Source organism: Colias croceus, chromosome 16 (assembly GCF_905220415.1).
Source record: "Colias croceus chromosome 16, ilColCroc2.1".
Lineage (NCBI taxonomy): Eukaryota > Metazoa > Arthropoda > Insecta > Lepidoptera > Pieridae > Colias > Colias croceus.
The window spans coordinates 9,995,159-10,015,000 of record NC_059552.1 but is presented as its reverse complement, the minus strand read 5'-3'; the positions used below and the strand labels follow the sequence as shown (position 1 = coordinate 10,015,000).

Sequence of the window (19,842 nt, the reverse complement as noted above, 5' to 3'; positions counted from 1 at the left end):
CTTGGCTCCTTACTGGTTGGTTGCTCTAATTTATCAATTGTCTCCTTGACGGGACTAGGTTCTTTTTCGAAAGGTATTGCGTTTTCATCAACTGTTTCTTTAACAGGACTTGGCTTCTTACCGGTTGGTTGCTCTAATTTATCAATTGTCTCCTTGACGGGACTAGGTTCTTTTTCGAAAGGTATTGCGTTGTCATCAACTGTTTCTGTAACAGGACTTGGCTCCTTAGCAGTTGGTTTCTCTAATTTTTCAGCAATCTCCTTAACGGGGCTCGGTTCTTTTTCGAAAGGTTTTGCTTTGTCATCAACTGTTTCTTTAACAGGGCTTAGCTCCTTAGCAGTTAGTTTCTCTAACTTGTCAGCAACCTCCTTAACAGGGCTCGGTTCTGTTTCGACAATGTTTGCTTCGTAATCAACTGTTTCTGTAACAGGGCTTGGCTCCTTAGCAGTTGGTTTCTCTAATTTTTCAGCAATCTCCTTAACGGGGCTCGGTTCTTTTTCGAAAGGTTTTGCTTTGTCATCAACTGTTTCTTTAACAGGGCTTAGCTCCTTAGCAGTTAGTTTCTCTAACTTGTCAGCAACCTCCTTAACAGGGCTCGGTTCTGTTTCGACAATGTTTGCTTCGTAATCAACTGTTTCTGTAACAGGGCTTGGCTCCTTAGCAGTTGGTTGTTCTAATTTGTCAGCAACCTCCTTAACGGGGCTCGGTTCTTTTTCGAAAGGTTTTGCTTTGTCATCAATTGTTTCTTTGATAGGGCTTGGCTCCTTAGCAGTTGGTTTCTCAAATTTGTAGGCAACCTCCTTAACGGAGCTCGGTTCTTTTTCGAAAGGTTTTGCTTTGTCATCAACTGTTTCTTTAACAGGGCTTGGCTCCTTAGCAGTTGCTTTTTCTAATTTGTCAGCAACCTCCTTAACGGGGCTCGGTTCTTTTTCGAAGATTTGTGCTTTTTCATCAACTTTTTCTTTAACAGGACTTGGCTCTTTAGCTGTTGGTTTCTCTAATTTATCAATTGCCTCCTTAACGGGACTAGGTTCTTTTTCGAAAGTTTTTGTTTTATCACCAACTGTTTCTTTGACAGGACTTGGCTCCTTACCGGCTGGTTGCTCTAATTTATCAATTGCCTCCTTAACGGGACTAGGTTCTTTTTCGAAAAGTTTTGTTTTATCTTCAACCATTTCTTTGACAGGACTTGGCTCCTTACCGGTTGGTTGCTCTAATTTATCAATTGTCTCCTTGACGGGACAAGGTTCTTTTTCGAAAGGTATTGCTTTGTCATCAACTGTTTCTGTTACAGGGCTTGGCTCCTTAGCAGTTGGTTTCTCTAATTTGTCAGCAACCTCCTTAACGGGGCTCGGTTCTTTTTCGAAAGGTTTTTCTTTGTCATCAACTGTTTCTTTAACAGGGCTTGTCTCCTTAGCAGATGGTTTCTCTAATTTTTCAGCAATCTCCTTAACGGGGCTCGGTTCTTTTTCGAAAGGCTTTTCTTTGTCATTAACAGTTTCTTTAACAGGACTTGGCTCCTTACCAGTTGGTTTCTCTAATTTGTTAGCAACCTCCTTAATGGGGCTCGGTTCTTTTTCGAAATGTTTTGCTTTGTCATCAACTGTTTCTTTTACAGTACTTGGCTCTTTAGCTGTTGGTTTCTCTAATTTATAAATTGCCTCCTTAATGGGGCTAGGTTCTTTTTCGAAAGGTATTGTTTTGTCATCAACTGTTTCTTTTACAGGGCTTGCCTCCTTAGCGGTTGGTTTCTCTAATCTGTCAGCAACCTCCTTAACGGGGCTCGGTTCTTTTTCGAAAGGTTTTGCTTTGTCATCAACTGTTTCTTTAACAGGGCTTGGCTCCTTAGCAGTTTGTTTCTCTAATTTGTCAGCAACCTCCTTAACGGGGCTCGGTTCTGTTTCGACAGGTTTTGCTTTGTAATCAACTGTTTCTGTAACAGGGCTTGGCTCCTTAGCAATTGCTTTTTCTAATTTGTCAGCAACCTCCTTAACGGGGCTCTGTTCTTTTTCGAAAGGTTTGCCTTTGTCATCAAGTGTTTCTTTAACAGGACTTGGCTCCTTAGCAGTTGGTTGCTCTAATTTATCAATTGCCTCCTTAACGGGACTAGGTTCTTTTTCGAAAGGTATTGCTTTGTCATCAACTGTGTCTTTTACAGGGCTTGGCTCCTTAGCAGTTGGTTTCTCTAATTTGTCAGCAACCTCCTTAATGGGGCTCGGTTCTTTTTCGAAAGGTTTTGCTTTGTCATCAACTGTTTCTTTAACAGGGCTTGGCTCCTTAGCAGTTGGTTGTTCTAATTTGTCAGCAACCTCCTTAACGGGGCTCGGTTCTTTTTCGAAAGGTTTTGCTTTGTCATCAAGTGTTTCTTTAACAGGACTTGGCTCCTTGCTTGTTTGTTGCTCCAATTTATCAATTGTTTCCTTAACGGGGCTAGGTTCTTTTTCGAAAGGTTTTGCTTTGTCATCAACTGTTTCTTTTACGGGGCTTGGCTCCTTAGCAGTCGGTTTCTCTAATTTGTCAGCAACCACCTTAACGGGGCTCGGTTCTTTTTCGAAAGGTTTTGCTTTGTCATCAAGTGTTTCTTTAACAGGACTTGGCTCCTTGCTTGTTTGTTGCTCCAATTTATCAATTGTTTCCTTAACGGGGCTAGGTTCTTTTTCGAAAGGTTTTGCTTTGTCATCAACTGTTTCTTTTACGGGGCTTGGCTCCTTAGCAGTCGGTTTCTCTAATTTGTCAGCAACCTCCTTAACGGGGCTCGGTTCTGTTTTGACAGGTTTTGCTTTGTCATCAACTGTTTCTGTAACAGGACTTGGCTCCTTAGCAGTTGGTTGCTCTAATTTATCAATTGCCTCCTTAACGAGACTAGGTTCTTTTTCGAAAGGTATTGCTTTGTCATCAACTGTGTCTTTTACAGGGCTTGGCTCCTTAGCAGTTGGTTTCTCTAATTTGTCAGCAACCTCTTTAATGGGGCTCGGTTCTTTTTCGAAAGGTTTTGCTTTGTCATCAACTGTTTCTTTAACAGGGCTTGGCTCCTTAGCAGTTGGTTGTTCTAATTTGTCAGCAACCTCCTTAACGGGGCTCGGTTCTTTTTCGAAAGGTTTTGCTTTGTCATCAAGTGTTTCTTTAACAGGACTTGGCTCCTTGCTTGTTTGTTGCTCCAATTTATCAATTGTTTCCTTAACGGGGCTAGGTTCTTTTTCGAAAGGTTTTGCTTTGTCATCAACTGTTTCTTTTACGGGGCTTGGCTCCTTAGCAGTCGGTTTCTCTAATTTGTCAGCAACCTCCTTAACGGGGCTCGGTTCTGTTTTGACAGGTTTTGCTTTGTCATCAACTGTTTCTGTAACAGGACTTGGCTCCTTAGCAGTTGGTTGCTCTAATTTATCAATTGCCTCCTTAACGGGACTAGGTTCTTTTTCGAAAGGTATTGCTTTGTCATCAACTGTGTCTTTTACAGGGCTTGGCTCCTTAGCAGTTGGTTTCTCTAATTTGTCAGCAACCTCCTTAACGGGGCTAGGTTCTTTTTCGAAAGTTTTTGTTTTATCACCAACTATTTCTTTGACAGGACTTGGCTCCTTACCGGCTGGTTGCTCTAATTTATCAATTGCCTCCTTACCGGGGCTCGGTTCTTTTTCGAAAGTTTTTTCTTTGTCATCAACTGTTTCTTTAACAGGGCTTGGCTCCTTAGCAGTTGGTTTCTCTAATTTGTCAGCAACCTCCTTAACGGGGCTCGGTTCTGTTTTGACAGGTTTTGCTTTGTCATCAACTGTTTCTGTAACAGGACTTGGCTCCTTAGCAGTTGGTTGCTCTAATTTATCAATTGCCTCCTTAACGGGACTAGGTTCTTTTTCGAAAGGTATTGCTTTGTCATCAACTGTGTCTTTTACAGGGCTTGGCTCCTTAGCAGTTGGTTTCTCTAATTTGTCAGCAACCTCCTTAATGGGGCTCGGTTCTTTTTCGAAAGGTTTTGCTTTGTCATCAACTGTTTCTTTAACAGGGCTTGGCTCCTTAACAGTTGGTTGTTCTAATTTGTCAGCAACCTCCTTAACGGGGCTCGGTTCTTTTTCGAAAGGTTTTGCTTTGTCATAAAGTGTTTCTTTAACAGGACTTGGCTCCTTGCTTGTTTGTTTCTCCAATTTATCAATTGTTTCCTTAACGGGGCTAGGTTCTTTTTCGAAAGGTTTTGCTTTGTCATTAACTGTTTCTTTTACGGGGCTTGGCTCCTTAGCAGTCGGTTTCTCTAATTTGTCAGCAACCTCCTTAACGGGGCTCGGTTCTGTTTCGACAGGTTTTGCTTTGTCATCAACTGTTTCTGTAACAGGGCTTGGCTCCTTAGCAGTTGCTTTTTCTAATTTGTCAGCAATCTCCTTAACGGGGCTCGGTTCTTTTTCCAAAGGTTTCGTTTTATCATCAACTATTTCTTTTACAGGACTTGTCTCCTTACTGGTCGGTTGCTCTAATTTATCAATGAGTTCCTTAACAGGGCTTGGCTCCTTAGCAGTTGGTTTCTCTAATTTGTCAGCAACCTCCTTAACGGGGCTCGGTTCTGTTTCTACAGGTTTTGCTTTGTCATCAACTGTTTCTTTTACCTGGCTTGGCTCCTTAGCAGTTGGTTTCTCTAATTTGTCAGCAAAGTCCTTAACGGGGCTCGGTTCTTTATCGAAAGGTTTTGCTTTGTAATCAACTTTTTCTGTAACAGGGCTTGGCTCCTCAGCAGTTGCTTTTTCTAATTTGTCAGCAACCTCCTTAACGGGGCTCGGTTCTTTTTCGAAAGGTTTTGCTTTGTCATCAAGTGTTTCTTTAACAGGACTTGGCTCCTTGCTTGGTGGTTGCTCCAATTTATCAATTGTTTCCTTAACGGGGCTCGGTTCTGTTTCGACAGGTTTTGCTTTGTCATCAACTGTTTCTGTAACAGGACTTGGCTCCTTAGCAGTTGCTTTTTCTAATTTGTCAGCAACCTCCTTAACGGGGCTCGGTTCTTTTTCGAAAGGTTTTGCTTTGTCATCAACTGTTTCTTTAGCAGGGCTTGGCTCCTTAGCAGTTGGTTTCACTAATTTGTCAGCAACCTCCTTAACGGGGCTCGGTTCTGTTTCTACAGGTTTTGCTTTGTCATCAACTGTTTCTTTTACAGGGCTGGGCTCCTTAGCAGTCGGTTTCTCTAATTTGTCAGCAACCTCCTTAACGGGGCTCGGTTCTGTTTCGACAGGTTTTGCTTTGTCATCAACTGTTTCTGTAACAGGGCTTGGCTCCTTAGCAGTTGCTTTTTCTAATTTGTCAGCAACCTCCTTCACGGGGCTCTGTTCTTTTTCGAAAGGTTTTCCTTTGTCATCAAGTGTTTCTTTAACAGGACTTGGCTCCTTAGCAGTTGGTTGCTCTAATTTATCAATTGCCTCCTTAACGGGGCTCGGTTCTTTTTCCAAAGGTTTCGTTTTATCATCAACTATTTCTTTTACAGGACTTGTCTCCTTACTGGTCGGTTGCTCTAATTTATCAATTGTTTCCTTTACAGGGCTTGGCTCCTTAGCAGTTGGTTTCTCTAATTTGTCAGCAACCTCCTTAGCGGGGCTCGGTTCTGTTTCTTCAGGTTTTGCTTTGTCATCAACTGTTTCTTTTACAGGGCTTGGCTCCTTAGCAGTTGGTTTCTCTAATTTGTCAGCAAAGTCCTTAACGGGGCTCGGTTCTTTTTCGAAAGGTTTTGCTTTGTAATCAACTTTTTCTGTTACAGGGCTTGGCTCCTCAGCAGTTGCTTTTTCTAATTTGTCAGCAACCTCCTTAACGGGGCTTGGTTCTTTTTCGAAAGGTTTTGCTTTGTCATCAAGTGTTTCTTTAACAGGACTTGGCTCCTTGCTTGGTGGTTGCTCCAATTTATCAATTGTTTCCTTAACGGGGCTCGGTTCTGTTTCGACAGGTTTTGCTTTGTCATCAACTGTTTCTGTAACAGGGCTTGGCTCCTTAGCAGTTGCTTTTTCTAATTTGTCAGCAACCTCCTTAACGGGGCTCGGTTCTTTTTCGAAAGGTTTTTCTTTGTCATCAACTGTTTCTTTAGCAGGGCTTGGCTCCTTAGCAGTTGGTTTCTCTAATTTATCAATTGCCTCCTTAACGGGGCTCGGTTCTTTTTCCAAAGGTTTCGTTTTATCATCAACTATTTCTTTTACAGGACTTGTCTCCTTACTGGTCGGTTGCTCTAATTTATCAATTGTTTCCTTTACAGGGCTTGACTCCTTAGCAGTTGGTTTCTCTAATTTGTCAGCAACCTCCTTAACGGGGCTCGGTTCTTTTTCGAAAGGTTTTGCTTTGTCATCAACTGTTTCTTTAACAGGGCTTGGCTCCTTAGCAGTTGGTTTTTCTAATTTGTCACCAACCTCCTTAACGGGGCCCGGTTCTTTTTCGAAAGGTTTTGCTTCGTAATCAACTGTTTCTGTAACAGGGCTTGGCTCCTTAGCAGTTGCTTTTTCTAATTTGTCAGCAACCTCCTTAACGGGGCTCGGTTCTTTTTCGAAAGGTTTTGCTTTGTCATCAAGTGTTTCTTTAACAGGACTTGGCTCCTTGCTTGGTGGTTGCTCCAATTTATCAATTGTTTCCTTAACGGGGCTCGGTTCTGTTTCGACAGGTTTTGCTTTGTCATCAACTGTTTCTGTAACAGGGCTTGGCTCCTTAGCAGTTGCTTTTTCTAATTTGTCAGCAACCTCCTTAACGGGGCTCGGTTCTTTTTCGAAAGGTTTTTCTTTGTCATCAACTGTTTCTTTAGCAGGGCTTGGCTCCTTAGCAGTTGGTTTCTCTAATTTGTCAGCAACCTCCTTAACGGGGCTCGGTTCTGTTTCTACAGGTTTTGCTTTGTCATCAACTGTTTCTTTTACAGGGCTGGGCTCCTTAGCAGTCGGTTTCTCTAATTTGTCAGCAACCTCCTTAACGGGGCTCGGTTCTGTTTCGACAGGTTTTGCTTTGTCATCAACTGTTTCTGTAACAGGGCTTGGCTCCTTAGCAGTTGCTTTTTCTAATTTGTCAGCAACCTCCTTCACGGGACTCGCTTCTTTTTCGAAAGGTTTTGCCTTGTCATCAACTGTTTCTTTAACAGGTCTTGGCTCCTTAGCAGTTGGTTTCTCTAATTTGTCAGCAACCTTCCTTACGGGGCTTGGTTCTTTTTCTAAAGGCATTGCTTTTCCATCAACTGTTTCTTTAACAGGACTTTGTTCCTTACCAGTAGGTTGCTCTGATTTATCAATTATCTCCTTATCGGGACTAGGTTCTTTTTCGAAAGGTTTTGTTTTATCATCAACTATTTCTTTGACTGGACTTGGCTCTTTAGCTGTTGGTTTGTCCAATTTATCAATTGCCTCCTTAACGTGGCTAGGTTCCTTTTCGAAAGGCTTTTCTTTGTCATCAACGGTTTCTTTAACAGGACTTGGCTCCTTTTTGAAAGACTTTTCTTTGTCATCAATTGTTTCTTTAATAGGACTTGGCTCCTTACCAGATGGTTTCTCTAATTTATCAATGGTCACCTCAATGGGGCTATGTTCCTTTTCGAAAAGCTGCTCTTTGTCATCAACTGTTTCTTTAACTGGGCTTGGCTCCTTTTTGGAAGACTTTTCTTTGTCATCAATTGTTTCTTTAATAGGACTTGGCTCTTTACCAGATGGTTTTTCGAATTTATCAATGGTCACCTCAACGGGGCTATGTTCCTTTTCGAAAAGCTTCTCTTTGTCGTCAACTGTTTCTTTAACTGGGCTTGGCTCCTTACTAGTTGGTTTCTCTAATTTATCAATTACCTCATTTAAGGGGCTAGGTTCTTTTTCGAAAGGCTTTGCTTTGTCTGCAACTGTTTCTTTATCAGGACTTGGTTCCTCAAAAGTTTCTTTGTCATGGCTTACATGGTGCTCCTTTGATTCTACCATCGTGATAGAACTTGCTTTATTGGAGTCTGAAATAAGCTTCTTTAAGGTTGAATCAACGTCATCTTCTTGACTTGGTTTTTCTTTCGTGTCTGTTTCTTTAATTAAATGTGTATGTACTGGTTCTAAGTGTTTTGATGTTATGACAACCTTTGAAAGTTTTCGATTTTCACAAGTTTGTCGTTTTATATTATAATCTGAAATATAGATAACAATTACATGTACAGTTGTGGGAATTCTGTTTATAAATATTTCCTTTGAAGTATTTACGGTTACTTTTTCCTTAAATTTAGATCTCGTTTTCGTTGTTAATATTTCTTTCACGGTTACAACTGTCATTCTTTGTTTTGTACTTTTTCCATTAATAATTATCATACTTTCGGATTGCTCTTCTTCCATTTTTTTACTTTCTAGAATATTATAATCATTCAATTCCAATATATCAAATTCATTTTCTTCATTTACATCAGTAAGAATTGTGCTTCCATTCATTTCAGTCTTGTAAGTCCCATCTGGATATTCGTAAGTAGTAGTTATTATGGTGACAATTTTTAATTTTTGAAGTACGTTTCGTTTATCTGAAAACTTTGTTTTTATTATTCTTGTTACAATTATTCTTTTTATTGAATCATTATTCTCTTTTATGTCATCAATTTTTTCCGTCATCGTTTGTTCAGGCTCATCGTAAACAAAGTAGGTATTAATAATTTTTTGAACTTCATCATCGAATGATATCAATTGCAACATATTTTGCTCATTAGCAGTTAATTCTTTAAAAGGTTTTTCTATATCCCGCGGTATATCGATAGATTCTTTTAGTTTTTCGGGTTCAGATACCTTATCATTTTTTCTTGAGAATAATCCTTTGGCTTTACTCAGTTTCTCATCAAATTTATCCATGAAGCTTCCTATGACAGACTTGGTCTCTTTTTTCTTATCCTTTGATGCTTTGCTAGTTATTTCTTCTTTATGTATCTCAAAATCTTTATCTGCACTCACTTGTTTCGGAACAAGTTTGTCAGAAGAAGGACTTAATTTAGTTTCAGCCTTTGAAATACTTACATCCAAGCTTTCAGTAGGATGTTCCTTTTCAAGAACTTCACTGAAAGGCTTTTTCTCATCTCTCGTTATTTCTTTTGAATATGTCGTTGAAACCAATTCTTTGCTTTCAGTTTCGTCTTTTTTCTTCAACTCCGCTATTTTTTCTTCCAATTTTTCTAGTGTTTTGGCAGACTCTAATGTCAGGCTTATGCGTTTCTCAGATTTCTCTTGTTCTTTATCTTCAGGTAACAATTTGTCTTTTAAGTCATTTGCAAGTCTCTTACTTTCACTGAGAACCGTTTTTTCGGAAGTTTCGCTTACATCTTCAGATGTTATGGACTTAACTGGGGAAACTTCTTTTTGCATTTTTTCTGTAGTTTCAATAGACTTCTCTTTGCGGTATAATTCCTCACTGTCTTCAGCTCGCTTTTCAACTTGTGGTAATGGATGATCAGTATGTATTATATCTTTTTGACTCAATAAAAATGATTTAGTTGCTTCAATTATATTATCCTCGGGCATAGTTGTGGGAGCCGATTTTTCTGGTGATCTCATTAAAATTGGAGATTTTTCCGCAATTAATTCCTCTAAAGTTTTTTCAGATTTAAGTACCTCGGCGACACCTGCTACAATTTTTTCAACGTCCTTCGGGCTAAGGGGGGGTTTCTCTGTAGATTCTAATTTTTGTGCTTCTTCTATTTCTTTTTCTACGTCTTCTGGTATTGAGGGAATTTTATCAGGCATTGTATGTAATTCCTCTATACCCATAACGTCTTCTTTAATTGGTGAATCTATAGTAGTAATATGCGTTTCCCGTAATGCTTCTGTAAATTGTCCGTAACTATATTGACGGTCTCCATATTCTTTAACTGGTTCTAAGGGTTTTCCAGCTACAAACTCCTTCATTTGGTCTTGATACATAGGTGATTCTGGAGCTGATCCAGGGGTAACTGTTACTAATTCTGGATGTGACGGGCGTTGAATAGTACTAACGATAACATTTTCTTGAATTGTTTTTATATCTTGCATTCCTTTATCTTCTTTAATAGTCAATGGTAATACTTTTGGAACTTTTGTTTCTTTCATTGTTTCACTGTGCTTTCGCTTCATTACTTCTTCCGTAATAGGAGTTTTCTTTTCTTCATATGTCCTATAATCTACTTCTTCGTGTAATGGAAGATCAGCAACTTCATCAGGGGTTTTAACGATATCCCTTATTGGGACTTGATGCGGTGTAAGTTTTATTCCTCTTTCTAAGCTTGTAGGTTTTTGAATGTCGAAAGATCCTTTTGGTTGAACAATTTCCTTGGTATGTTCTTTGATATACTTTTCTTCAATTTGTTGGTCTTCTTTTATTTCATCTAATGGAATACGTTCATCTTCTGGAAGAGTGGGTGCTGTTGTTGCACCTGATTCTATAGTTGTTGATACTTTTTCATCAGGTTGTGATTCTTGTATTATATTTTCAAGTGAGTCCTTTGGTTTTACAGCACTCTTGCTATCAGATGTTCTTTTTTCACTGCTTATATCTTGTTTTTCTTCGACACTTATCGACTGATCTTTAGAATCTAGTCGTTTTTCTTGATCTTGAGTCAGTTTAGCTTTTGTTTCTTCATTTGCTTTATCGTCAATATCTTTTATTTTAACTTTTTCAGATTCTTCTTTATCTTTTATATGTTTTTGTAACTCGTCTTCTTTTTCAGCAATAGAATCTTCAGTATATTGGTCAACTTCTTCTTTTTCAATTATCAAATACTCTTCTTCAAATTCTCCATCAATAATAGCTTCCCTTTTTGTTTCATCCAACAAACATGTAATTTTTTCAATGTCAGAACGACCAATGAATTCAACTTTTTCTTCTGCGTCACCATCACGCTTAAATACTGCTTCAATTTCTCTAACTATTTCCTGTTCTTCCCTTTCATCCAATTCTTGCTGTTTAATGTCATCAATAGATCTGGAAGTATCCTCATCAGACTTTTTGGCATCTTTTAATATGTCCTCGTAATTTACCCTTTGTAATCCTATTAACTTTGATGTATCAGTTTTTATTGACTTAACACTTTTTGAAGGACTTTTAGCTGCTTTCAATCCCTTGACGGGTGATGCTAAAGGTCTTGGTCGTCTCGAAATCGGTTCTCGTTTAGGCTTTGGTTCTTTTTTCTCAGGTGCTTTTTGCACCAGGTCTCGTTTAGGTGACACTTGCTTAAATTTAGACTCTAGAACGCGTCGATTACTAGCTTCCTTTGCACTTTTTGCCGGAGTGCTTCCAGGACTTATTCGCCTTGTTTTGAGCTTTACTTTATCCTTTACCATTTGTCCTTTAATTTCACTGCTCTTCTTTGGCGTGGTTGGAGGGGACTTTTTATCCTCTGCGACACCCTTTTTCTCAGCAGTCGTAGTACTACTAATTTTTTTATCAGCACTTTTTTGTGTAATTCGATGACTAGCTTTACTTTTTGATACTGATGTTAATAATTCCGATTTCGTTTTTTCCGCTTTTCTTCTAGATTCAATTCTAAATTTATTGTCTATTTCTTGTTTTTTGGAATCTTCTTTTTGTACAGTATCTTTTATACCTTCAGTCTTATCAACACGTTTTGTTTTTTTGTCACTAGATTTTTCTGTTTTTCTTACATCTTTTTTCTTTATTAAACTATCTGTAACAGTGCTTTCGTATTGTGCTATTTTTTCTTCTAATTTGTTTGTATCTGCTCTTGCAATAATTGTTTCTTGTAATACAGATTCGATTCGTTTGTCCTCTTCATCAACAAGTTCACTTATCAATTTATTGTCGATTATATTTTTTGAAACCGCTTCATCCTTGATTTTATCAAATTTAGATATTGTTTCTTGGTCCACAATTTTCTCATCTTTTTTTTCAGTCAATATTGGTTTGTCTTTAGTTGTTTTACTGCTGACAGTTTTTGTCGTTTTTGTAGAGGTCACAGTCGTTTTAGTTTGAGCAACAGGAACGCTTGCCATTTGTCGGCCCGTATAAGTTGGATGTTGAAGAAACTCTAAATGTCTTAACTTCTCTAAACCTTCAAATATCTTGTGTTGAGGCGTAGATCCGGGAAACATAAGGCGTGTAATGTTATCATCAGGATTTGCAGGTCGCCATACTAATAATGCACATATTGACACTAAGTTAGGTATCGGAAAATTAAATGTTCCAGAAATATTAGCACCTTCGAATAGCTTTTGTTCACCACTATGCCATTTCTTTAAGAATTCACGAACATACTTCGAGTCCTTGGACGGATTCAAAACGTACATATCCAACGTCCCTGAAAATAACAAAATAAAAATTAAAACAATATTTCAGGCGATTATACTAAATAATAATATCTAATTAATTCAGAATAGATCTAGGAAACTTAAATTTCTTTATTTCCTTTTTTGTGTATTTTATTAAAATTCACAAAAAAAAGTGTGGAAATTAAGAAAATCCGTCGACCATATTATTAACTTTTCTAATGTAAGCAGGGCAGGGTAGCATTATGACGTTCATTATGGAAGAAGCCTATCTTTGAAACAGTTCTAAAGGTGAACATGTAAACGGATAGCAAATAAAATATTTTAGTAATAAATTTATCGTTTCGTTTTTAAATTTTTTTTTTGAGTTTGAAACACAATTGACATAAGCTTCGCTAAAGTCGTAAACCAAATATGTTGTCGGGAATTATTATAATTATTTTTTACAAACTCGACAATGGAGTAGGATTCACTTGATGGTCACATACGAATACTACCATACCCGTGGCCCTGTCGTTGATACAGCTTGACGGAACACAGTGGGGTTTCGGTCGGTAGGAATGGAATCTATGCAAGATTTCCCCTCTTAAAAGAAGGGCCCACTTGATGGTAGGTGATGGTCGGCCATGACAATTCACAGCATTAAGCCTTGTTTCCACTTGAGCATGCTCAGGCGAATGAGCGGCTCATTTGGCCGAGCTGCTCAAGTGGAGACGCCTGAGCATGCTCGGGCCGCGCGTGCTCAGGCGTCTTCACTTGAGCGGCTCGGCCAAATGAGCCGCTCATTCGTTTGAGCATGCTCAAGTGGAAACAAGGCTTCAGAGGCTGAAAGATGATGTGTTTCACCGTGGCCCACTTTGTGGTACAGGTTGACGGGCCCCTGCGGGTATCTTTGCATGATTTCCCCACTTAAAAGGGTCCAATTTACGGTAGCTGATGGTCGGTCACAGCATTGCTGAAAGACGATGCGTGTCTCACCGTGGCCCACTTTGTGGTACAGGTTGACGGGGCGGTCGCTGCGGTAGCACGCGTGCGCGCGCAGCTGCAGGCGGCGCAGGTCGGCCAGCAGCGCCGCGCCCGCGCGCACCAGCGACACCTGCAGCGGGTCGTCCTTGTCCTCCTCGGTGGAGGGGCCCGCGCGCTCCTGGGGAACGGGATTATATAAATGTTCAAATCACTTGATTTTTAATTTTAACCAGTCAAACCATTACAATCTGGACTTGTTTATAGAAATGTGAATGAATGAATGAATGAAAAATTCTTTATTGCACACAAAATATAGGATTACAAAATAAAGGCGATACAAGTTATAACATGTACAGAGGGCGGTTTTATCGCTATAAGCGATTTCTGCCAGACAACCCAGCACCAAAGTGAATAGGCATTTATTAAGTCAGCATTCTCCATCCTAGACCACGCTTGTCGCTTTCCATCAGGCGAAGTGATGGTCAAATGCTTGCCTAACTAAAAAAACAACTGAAACTGAAAGTGACAAATCTGTAGATAGGCAATCAATTTTATTCTATCTATTTATTTATATATGTATTATTTATGACAAATTAATTTATTATTAATTTTATTCAATTTTAAAGCATACTATGTATCCAAAATGTATTGCACCACCACCACCATAAAATATGTAATACTTTTGGTTTTTCGGGTTGTCTGGCAGAAATCGCTTACAGCGATAAGACCGCCCTCTGTACATATTATAACTTGTATCATTCTTTTTTGTTATCTTGTATTTTTTTGTGCAATAAAGAATTTTTCATTCATTTATTCATACAATTTTAAACTGTCTAAATTCTTGCGAGATACTATAAATGTGTCAAACCTAACCTACTTAACCATCTCATTAAAATCCTTCTCCATCAATCAGTACTCACCTCGAGGTTACAAAAGAAGTGTCCAATCTGGGGATACACACTAGCCGTAGCCTTACGGCGCAGTACAGCAGCCAGGCCGGCCACAGAGCAGTTGTTAAGGCGAGTGAGCAGCACCGCGTCCAGGCGGTCGAGGTGACGCGCGAAGTCCCACCAGCACGCCTTGCGGGAGAACCCGCCGTCCACTGGAACGTGACTTAACGGGTAAGTTCTAGAAATGTATGGAACTAAACTAGCTAGCCAACTAGCTTGCCCTTTGCTAAAATTACTGACTATTGACTGGTGGACAAATTGAACAAAACAATACGAAGCAAGGAAATAATTAAAAAAAATGTGTGCGTGTACTACACACGTAAGAAATGAAATTTACTATATGCAACTTTACAGAAATACGTCAAATCACGCGTGGTAGGGATAAGAAAAAGATGGCGCGTAACGGAAAAATGTCACGCGTAACGAAAAAATGTTACACTAAATTTTTTTCCAACCCCGATAAAGAAGTTTCACTTCAAAAATTTAGAAAAAAAATGCTCAGACGAATCAAAATCATAAATACATTTATATCATTTTTTAAATGAAATTTAAACTGGAACTATTAACAAAGAAACAGACAGATAAATAATTCCTAGCATAACTTACCAAGCATATTAAATCCGTTGATTCCAAAGAGAGCAGCGTCCCCCTGTCCACCAGGGAACACATAGAGCGTGGGGTGACTGAATCGGATGTTGCCCACCACGTCACTGGGCACCAGTAGCTGTTCCAGGCTAGCTGGAACTATGTACGGTTCCAGGTAGGCTGGAATAGATAGGCGAGATGGTAAGTAAATGGTTGATACCTGTTAATTTATTTATTTATTTGATTTATTACAGACTAGTGGTCCGCCCCGGCTTCGCCCGTGGTACATATTTCGCAATAAAAGGTAGCCTATGTCCTTTCTCGGGTATTAAAATATCTCCATACCTAATTTCATGCAAATTGGTTCAGTAGTTTAGGCGTGATTGAGTAACAGACAGACAGACAGAGTTACTTTCGCATTTATAATATTAGTATGGTTAATTGCAATATCCATATAATTTTTAGTATCTTGTTACCTTAAAACTATGTTAATATTATAATTAATTATTAACAATACTATTTTAAATCATAATCTATGATCTATTAAGCAATGATCTTGTTCACGCACAAATTAATTTATTGCTGTCAGACCCAGAGACGTAAAACATCGTAATTTTGAAGCTATACCTTTTAGGGTTTCGAAAGTATTTTTACCGTAATACCAGGTGTCTATGGGACATTTTTGGTCACCTTCTGTAATTCTATCTTTTGTACAAAAATTTTGAACAGTGGGTCTTAATGTAGCAGAGAAAATAATAAATCAAAATTACAAAAAATAAAGTTTATTATAGAAATTAAATAGAGAACAAAATTTTTCCCTATACAATTATTATGTTAAGAATTAGAATAGCGATTATGATTAAGATACGGATTAGGTTTTAATTGTGGAATATAGTTGTAGTTGATAAAATAATTGCAAGGAAAAACATTTTTATGTTAGCAAATTTTCTATTTAAAAACTTTTAAATCACGATCGCTTTAGCCTTTGCTGTGAACCAATAAACAATAAAAATATTATCTCGAGAAAATTTATAATTTCATCAAAACTACTATACTACTTACTTTATAGTATTCATCAGAAAAACATTAATTTATCCGCACATCTAATAAATTACAAACCTAACATTCTCATTATTGTACTTTTAAAATGGAGCTTTCATCATTTCGAAACTCAATGTAATGAAACAATAGTTTTCTTTTTATAATTAAATTAAAACATATCTATCACAATTCTTATCTAAAAGATATCTCAATCAATACTGCATTTCCCCTACAGCCTGTAATTCACTTTAGTGCATCCGTAGTATAAGTAGAGCGGAAACAGCTAGGTCACTGATTTCAGACTAGATTCAGGAAGGCTAGATTTAGGTCAATTCTGAGTCCTAACGAACCTTTCAGCTTTTAACGTGATTTGTACGCTCTCGTGTGTATCTTGAGTTTGTTATCGAGACTAAAATGTTTGTATGTGATATCGAAAGATCATATCCTAGCTGTATGCCGTTTAATTCTTAACAGTAAATTAATTTATTTTAAGGAAGATATTTCATCTAACGGCAGTGATGACTTTAATGTTATCACATTTTGACAGAATTTCACCAATATTTTCTAAATCAGACATTAATTAATGGAGTGTTAAAATTAACATGTAGTTTAACATCGTTGTCAACTCTATAGGTTCCAAGAAGGAAATTTAATGCAATATTTCACCCAATTCCTAACAAGAGTAGAAGATAGAGCATTTTACACAAAAACCAAAAAAGTTATTGTTAAGCTTTCAAGCATTAATACATATCAATAGAAAGCAATTAGAAACAGACATATTACATACATTAAATTCATTTATAGCCAACAATCGAGGTCGTTATAACACCGAAACAATAATGTGATAATTTGCGAATTATTCAAAGGCAGTCCAATTATCTCAGATGAGATTTAATGGGTACTTCTGTGGTTTAAGTTGAATGTTACGACTTAAGGCATAGTCTACGGCGTTACGTGTTAAATGGAAAATCTGTCTTTAGATATATATTATATACAATTTAAGTTGAAGCCGATCAATTTTTTTTTATCGTCAGACGTATAAAGATATATACAAGAAAATATAACTAATAATAATTTAACGAATTTAACATACAATTGGATTTACTGTAAGGCGTAATTATTTTCATAGACCAACATATTCGTTGCAATGATACTGAAAAGGATTCGTATTTGGCGAATGGCTCTATCACTAACATAAAATCCATGACGGTGAGTAGAATCTAGTAGTTAGAACTAAATAGAGTTAAGTACTCCTATATTACACTAATAAAGTTCCAACCGCGTATATGGAAATTTCCAAAACCAAGTTTCCATACAGTTCACACTGAAGCGAGACGTGAACAATAGAAATGTTCAACATTCAACTTCGTCTCGTTAGTGTAACTTGTCACAATTTGCGAAACTTCGCCAAATTATTCGTGGAATTTGTAACACTGATTTGAATACCCAATTACATTGACATTGTCTAATTTGACAGAGGGTGTAATGTGACATGGTATTAAGAGTGACCATACATAGCGAGCAGCCTCGCGAGGAAATCGGCTGCGAAAACGCGTATCTACCTACATGCTGTCATTTGCCTCGAACAAGATACGTATATACTGATTGAGCTGCTTCGCACAGCAATTGCTTCGCGAGGCTGCTCGCTCTGTGTGAACCTGCCTAAATGTGTAATTGTTTAAGGAGACAGTGTGACATGATATTGGAATTTAATTAGGAATTAGGGGTGACATGTGTTTTGTTACCGCGTTAATTAAATGCGGGTGAAGTTCATGGAACATGTGCTGTTTGCTTAGAATTTGGTAATTGTGACAGATAATTAGTATATTCCTTTAGATAATGAAAGATATATAGATTGTAATTTCTATAAGAAAAATTTGTTATCGACGTATACCAAATGAGTAAAATTTTATTTGACTGCTTTGAATGCTAGATAATTTCAATCAACCACCTCTTCATTAATCTTCTAGAATCTAGACTATTCTGAGACCTAACATATGCTAGAATTAATTATTCATTATAGAGAACAAGAGGCATGATTAGCTCTCGAGCCTCGAGGCATAACTTTGAAGCAAATTGTGATATTCATATGCAAATGTTCTGTTTTGTGAAACATTATGTGGGGACATTTACAATTCATTCTGATTATAGGATATTATTGGAGTCATATTAATAGCCTTAGTAGAATTGTTTTAGATCGTAAGGCTATTACTATATTATACAGTAGTTGAGTTTATTTATAGAACGGTGAAATGTTTCTACTTATTTTTTTATACAATGTCTGTTTGTAATTGTTTTATTACATTAAAAATGCTTTTATACAGGTAGCTTCCAACGACGCTGCACCTAAATTGCTAAAAAGAATTAAGGCAAGTTAAACTATGTCAAAGATATGCGCAAGAGTCATCTCTTTATGTTCTCCCTTCTCCCTCCCTTTTATGTGGATGAAATTGTTGCTGTTGTTAATTTCAACCTCAACAACTCAATGTCCTTGGAGTTGACAAGGATGGCGCAAAACAGATTCCCCTTCTTTTCAGGACGCAGCTTTTGCTGTTCAAATTTGAACCTTACCTTAAGCTCAAGTCGATAATGTCCGTGGGGTAGACACTTATAGCGCAGTACAAAATTGCGTGTTGTTTGAAAAATTGCAAAAAGTGGGGGGGGGGGGGGTGTTTTGTGGATGCAAAATTTGACTGGTCAAATTGGAACCTTAGCACTCACCGATAAAGTCCTTGATGGGTTGCGAGCCCGAGTCGATAATGTCCGTGGGGTTGACGCGTATGGCGCAGTGCTTGGCGGCCGGGGACTGCGGCAGGCGCGCCCAGTCGCCCGCGGCCGCGCAGTGTATGTCAATGGAGATTGAGTTCTCGTATGCGCGGATCACGCGCTGTACTTCGTTCTCTTGGTACGCGTCTGTGAAGTCGGCTAGCGAGAATGTACCGTCCTGGAAGAGGGAGTTATAAATATAAATGTGTAAAAGTTATATTAATGTAAAGCGAGATTAATATATGATATTAAACTTATAGAAATTGAAGAATTTTACGGATTTAAATGCGAAAATTTATATATTATCAACCCAAAGTTTACATGGAGCGTAGTGACGGGAAGACTTTCCGATGCTTAAAATCTGCTAAAGTCCTTAATTTCTACCAAATAAAATGCAAAATCGATCCAGCTATTCATGATATTCATTCACTATATATTTATAGTTATGTGTCTATGTTTGCATGAGATGGACATATTTTATAAACATCAGAATTTAATTTAACTCTCTTTAAGTAATGTTTATTAGCATTGTTTAATGTTTTCAATTACAGGAGATGAGGCTATTGTACAAAATGTTATGTTAATTTCGACGCTGAAATTTTGAACATCCTATTGGAAATTATAAATATTTCTATCTAGTACAAATTATATAAAACAAATGCCTAAATTATATAAAAAATTTTACTATCCAGAACGAAACTGCCTAAATTATAATAAAACTGAATTCATTTAAAATTATGTAAAAGATCGACTTACCAATTAACGTTTATCTAAATGTGTTTGTACATTAAAATAAATGATTTTGTAAACCAATTACTAAATTTTCTTTCAACAATAAGAAATTAAAAAAAACCATAGCCAGTTTATCGCACCGATTTAAAATCTAAAAACTCCACAAAAAGTTCTCTCAAGCACGAGTTGACCCAATGCTCTCATTAGCCCACAATTTTATCTGTATAAAATTAAATTTGGAAGTTTAATTTCCGTTCCGCCCGTTTCACGATATGACAGTTTTAAGCCTCTCTGACATGTTTGGTTTATTTAAATCGTTTTAAAACCGTCGGAAAACGTCTCCGTTTATTTGCTAATTTTGATTTTACATTTTGGTTAACATTCACAAATTGTTCGAGAATATTGTATGTACGTGTATGATCTAAATACAAAGCGTTTTTCTGCTTCGCTTACGAAACCGAATATTCTCAACATCTTTCAATACTAAGCTTGTTGTATATTTCAATTGTTTTGTATATAGGTAGTTTATTCTATAGTTACCACTAATGTTACACAAAATGCAATATTTTTTTTAAATTTGTTTCGTATGTCCAATATCGCTGACTGAAACGTGTTGA

At 37.6% G+C, this 19,842-nt stretch overlaps 1 protein-coding gene across 1 annotated transcript in view; it reads right to left on the bottom strand.

The window, feature by feature from the left end:
• Positions 1 to 19,842, bottom strand: part of LOC123698746 (microtubule-associated protein futsch-like) — a 101,208-nt gene that overhangs the window by 17,588 nt on the left and 63,778 nt on the right. The window contains exons 4-9 of the mRNA XM_045645494.1: positions 18,449 to 18,671; positions 14,708 to 14,866; positions 14,072 to 14,253; positions 13,164 to 13,329; positions 5,877 to 12,217; positions 1 to 5,768 (exon numbers count right to left, since the gene is read on the bottom strand). The exon at positions 1 to 5,768 is cut by the window's left edge and continues 14,339 nt beyond it. Of these exons, the coding sequence (XP_045501450.1) occupies positions 1 to 5,768; positions 5,877 to 12,217; positions 13,164 to 13,329; positions 14,072 to 14,253; positions 14,708 to 14,866; positions 18,449 to 18,671 (12,839 nt within the window). The remainder of the gene's footprint in view (positions 5,769 to 5,876; positions 12,218 to 13,163; positions 13,330 to 14,071; positions 14,254 to 14,707; positions 14,867 to 18,448; positions 18,672 to 19,842) is intronic.